This window comes from Nestor notabilis, unplaced genomic scaffold (genome assembly GCF_000696875.1).
Source record: "Nestor notabilis isolate BGI_N333 unplaced genomic scaffold, ASM69687v1 scaffold22718, whole genome shotgun sequence".
Classification (NCBI taxonomy): Eukaryota; Metazoa; Chordata; class Aves; order Psittaciformes; family Psittacidae; genus Nestor; species Nestor notabilis.
In genome coordinates this window covers 1-4,358 of record NW_009940878.1, presented here as the reverse complement: position 1 = coordinate 4,358, position 4,358 = coordinate 1, and the positions used below count along the sequence as shown (strand labels likewise).

Below are 4,358 nucleotides of genomic sequence, written 5' to 3'. Positions count from 1 at the left end.
CCCATTCTGTGATTCTGGGGAAGGGCTGGGTGCCCCCTCTGTGCCCATTCTGCCAGGCAGGGTGGGACAGTCCCCTCCTCTGGTTAGCATCCCCAAGGAAAGGAGGGGGAAAGACTGCGGACCCCATGGAGGGAGGGAAGTTTGTAGGTCTTTCCTCTAAAAAACCTGACAGAAATTTGCCTTAATGTGCAGGGTGATGGTGCAGCCTCACCTTCCCTGCATCCCGCAGCATTCACCTCCTTCTTCCTTTCTGCCCTCAGAGCCCACATCTCCCTCTCGCTTGGGGCTGCAGTTCCACTTCAGCCGCACACAAGACCAGGACGTTCACATCCTGCAAGCTCAGCTCTGGCTCTACCTTCGAGTCCCACGAGACCCGGTAGCCAGCCTCACCCTGCAAATCTTCCTGGCTGGTGGGGAAGGTGGTTTGGGGGGGGGCAATCGCACGCTGCTGAGTGAGAAGCAACTGAGTGCGCGGGGCAGCGGCTGGCACGCCTTCACCCTCATGCCTGCCCTGCAGAGTTTCTTTGGGGGAGAGCAGAGGACCCTGCGGCTAGAACTGGAAAGCCACGGGGATGGGGGTGATATGGCAATAGTCAATGCCAGCTGGTCCCACCAGCCCTTCTTGGTGGCCAAGGCAAAGGTGAGAGAACCAGGTCACCATGTGGCCAAGCGCAGCCTCCGCTGCAGCCAAAACTCCAACCTTTGCTGCCGCAAGGACTACTACGTGGATTTCCGAGACATTGGTTGGAATGACTGGATCATTAAGCCTGAGGGCTACCAGATAAACTACTGCGTGGGCCAGTGCCCTCTACACGTGGCTGGCAGCCCTGGGATGGCCTCTTCTTTCCACACAGCTGTCTTCAACCTCGTCAAAGCCAACAATGTGCAGGCATCGGGGCACTCCTGCTGCGTGCCCACACGACGCCGGCCGCTCTCTGTCCTCTACTTCGATCGCAATAGCAACATCGTCAAGACTGACATCCCTGACATGATCGTTGATGCCTGTGGCTGTAGCTAGGGTTGAGGGAGCTGTGCTGGGTACCCCCTTCTCCAGGACTGTCTCTTCGGTGGTGGGGGAAGATGGAGAGCTCCCTTGAGCTCAGGCTGTGGAGCAATGGACTCCTTTGGAAAAGTTGGGTGGGAGGGAGAAGGTCTCATGAGAGGGAGCAGGGAGTCTCCAGAGAGAACCTGGAGCAGGGGTCTCTGGAGTCACACAGGACAGAGCCAAAGGCACATCAGGCTGCTGAGCCTGAGCTGGGGGTGGTTGGTGGCTCTGGGCATCCCTGCTTCTGGCAGCACCCCTCGGGTCCCAAGCGGACCCCACATTTCTGGTGGTCATGTTCCCCTTGGTCTGCGGGGTGAGGGGCCCCATCTTTGCTCGCATTCAGAGTAGCTGGTGGCACTTTGTCACACTGGGTGACACTTTGACTCTCAGCCTCCTTGAGAGTAGAGTGGAATGTGGGAATGGGTCTCTTCCCTCCAACTGGGAAACTGGAGGATGAGAGGCAGCCCCGCTCTTCTCCCCTACTGCAACAAACCTTCCTGCATCACATTTGGGCCTGGTGCTGGGGATGGGTGGAATCAGGCACAAACAACAGCCCTGGAAGAAGAGAATGGAGGGTATGACTTTGTCAAGAACCCCCAAACCGCAGTGACTGGACATGGTGGAGGATGACCTTGCTTCCTGACCAGGTCCTGTGTGTTTCCCTTTTCATTTCCCTGGCGTTTGTGCTTTTCTTCCCTGCTGCCCCCCTGCCAGTCAGGTGTCTTCCAGCCTAGTGCCTCACGAGGAGGTCTGACTCAGGATTTGCCTTTAAGACCATACTAAAGGTCCAGATTTTTACTTGTACCTCTAGTTCTGCAGCTGTTACAGTTTCTATGGTAGAGTTTCCTGCAGCTGTTGGGACTCCCTGGTGCTCCATCCTGTCTACCCACCTCTCCGCTGAAGATCCCACTCTGCCCTTGCCTTCCTGATGCTAATGTATGAATGCACCCACATGGTCTGTGCTTCTAATTTATTTTAATACTTCGGTGCAGCTTCTCAAATAAATGGATGGAAATGCAACATCCAGGCTCCGACTGCTTTTTCCTGGCACCACTTGTGTGAATGGGGTGGGGGAAGTGGTCCTGCTTGGCCAGAAGGTCCTGGCTCTGGCACTGGGTGAAGCATCTCCCTGTGGGTGGGGGTCTTGGGGATAGGGCAGGGGCTGGGAGCTGGGTACCACCTCACTAAGGGCTGGAGAGGGGTGGCCTGTAACATGAGCATCAAAGAAGTGTTTCCCAGCAGGGCAGATACTGCCCAACCTGAAGATGCTGTTCTCCACCAGCATCAGTCCTCAACCAAGCTCACAATTATTGACCACCTTGAGTGACCTCAAATGACAAGCCACAGCCCACCCCCAAATCCTGTGTCCCCCCTGTAAATACCAGAGACTGCGCCCTAACCATACCTCATTGACCTCCCCATCCCCTCTCGTGCGCTTCCCTAAACCCACCCAATGACACCAGTCTTAGTAGCAGCCAGTGATAAGAGTCTGGCAACGCCCAAGCTGGTGGGTGATGGGGAGTCATTTGGACTGGGATGCTTCTGGAGTGGGAGGCAATGCCCCCTGCTCATCCCTCTGAGATCCCGCATGGCTGGCCTGGGTCCTTGTTGCGCAAGGGCCCGCTCAAAGCTCAGTTTGGGGCTGTTTCATCTGGGGACAAACCCACTTGCTTTCCCAGCTTGGCCCTGTGCTGTGCCCTGCAAGCGGACAAAGGGCAGCTTTCATCAGCCAGCCGCAGCGGGCACCCCCCCAGGCTGTGGGGGCAGCATGGATATCACCCACACTCCCCCAGATACCTCCACCTATGGGGAACAGGCACTGGCAGGATGCCTCAGCCTTCCGGCTATTCCCACAGCACCGGCACGTGTGTTGTTGGCACCTTGTTGGTGTCTGTGTCCCGCTATAGATGCACTGAGAGTTGCAGGTGTGGATTTTTGGTGAGTACATGGGGACATGCGTAGTGTCTTTACAGTCCCTGCTTCCTCCCCGTAGCATCACGCAGGTGTAACTGTGGGGCAGGGCAGGCAGGGAGGCATCCCATGAAGACACCAGGTACCCTGTTTTCCTTTGCCAGCAACACAGCATCTTCCCTGTCACAGTGAATTTATGTTCCTCTGTGTGTGTGTGTGCTGGGGGGAGGTTGTTCACACGTGTGTGGGTGATGTGCTGACTCACTGACACGCTGACACGCTGACCCACCAGCCCAGAGCTGAGATGCTGAGCTGGTTGTGGTGCTACCATTAAGTCTTTAATCTGGGTGATCATCTGGCCTTGCTCTGAGCCGCTTTAACTTTCCTAAACAGGAGGCCTAGATTAACGGTGGGGTGGGGGACGTGGCAGGGTTGGGGGTCTGGAGGTGGAGAGTCGCTGGTGGGGAGCTACCCAAATGCTGTTTGCACCCCCAGGAGCTCAAAGCTGGTGGCATAACAGACCTGGGCCTGCCTGGCCATGCAGGTGGAAGAGGTGGATGGTCTTGGGGCAAGCCCCCAGACCCCGGGAGGGTGGCAGGGCTGGCCCCACACCATACCTGGTGTCCAGCGGGCCTTTCCTGGCAGCTTAGCCGGGGTCACATTCAGCTCAAGAGTAAATCTGCTGAGCTGCTTATGCCTATTACAAAACGGGGATGCAGGCAATGCCTTTCACCTGCACCCAGCACCTTGGCCCTCTCCTGGGGCTGATGGATGGGACTCCAAGGGAAACTGAGGACAGAGCAGTGTTTTGCAGGCCGTGTCTGGGAGCCGAGGTGTCTCCTGAAACTTCCCTCATACTGCAATCCCCGCGTTGTCCCTCTGCTCTGGAGGTCCCACGCAGCCAGTGGAGACAGCGTTTCCCAGAGGTGTGCCATGGATCGTGCCATGAAGCTACTCCTGTGGTGCACCAGCCGCCTGCAGTGCGTGACGACACGCAGGGTTATGGGGAGGACAGGCTAATGCAAGGCAGAGTGCCCACAGCAGGGGTAATCCTGCTAAGAGGCTCTGAGGACAGGCTGGGTGCGTGGCACAGCTCCCCTCACCTTCGAGGGTCACACGACACAGGCAGTGTCATCCCAGAAGGCAGGATGAAGCTGGTAGGAGCAGGGTGAGAACACCCATGTCCCCACAAAAAGTGCATCTGGGATCACCCAGGGAGCTGAGCATGCACAAGGTGGGGCATGTGCTCCCTCCTAGCAGGCCCTGTGTCCGCGGGAGCCCTTGGGAACAGCGTTTGTCCAAGCCCTGCTCCCGGTTCAGACCCGCTCTAGCCCGCGGATCCCGTGGGGTCCCGGGGGTCCCATCTCGGCCCGAGTTATGTGCTGTCAAGGGGGGGTCGCAG

The 4,358-nt window shown here is 57.6% G+C and overlaps 1 protein-coding gene across 1 annotated transcript; it reads left to right on the top strand.

The window, feature by feature from the left end:
- Window positions 1-260: 260 nt before the first annotated feature.
- LOC104410450 (inhibin beta C chain-like) lies at window positions 261-1,018 on the top strand (the record flags this gene model as incomplete). The annotated part of the gene is made up of 1 exon (XM_010020606.1): window positions 261-1,018. A coding segment is annotated over one exon (758 nt), but the record flags the coding sequence as incomplete, so codon positions are not given.
- Window positions 1,019-4,358: the final 3,340 nt, after the last annotated feature.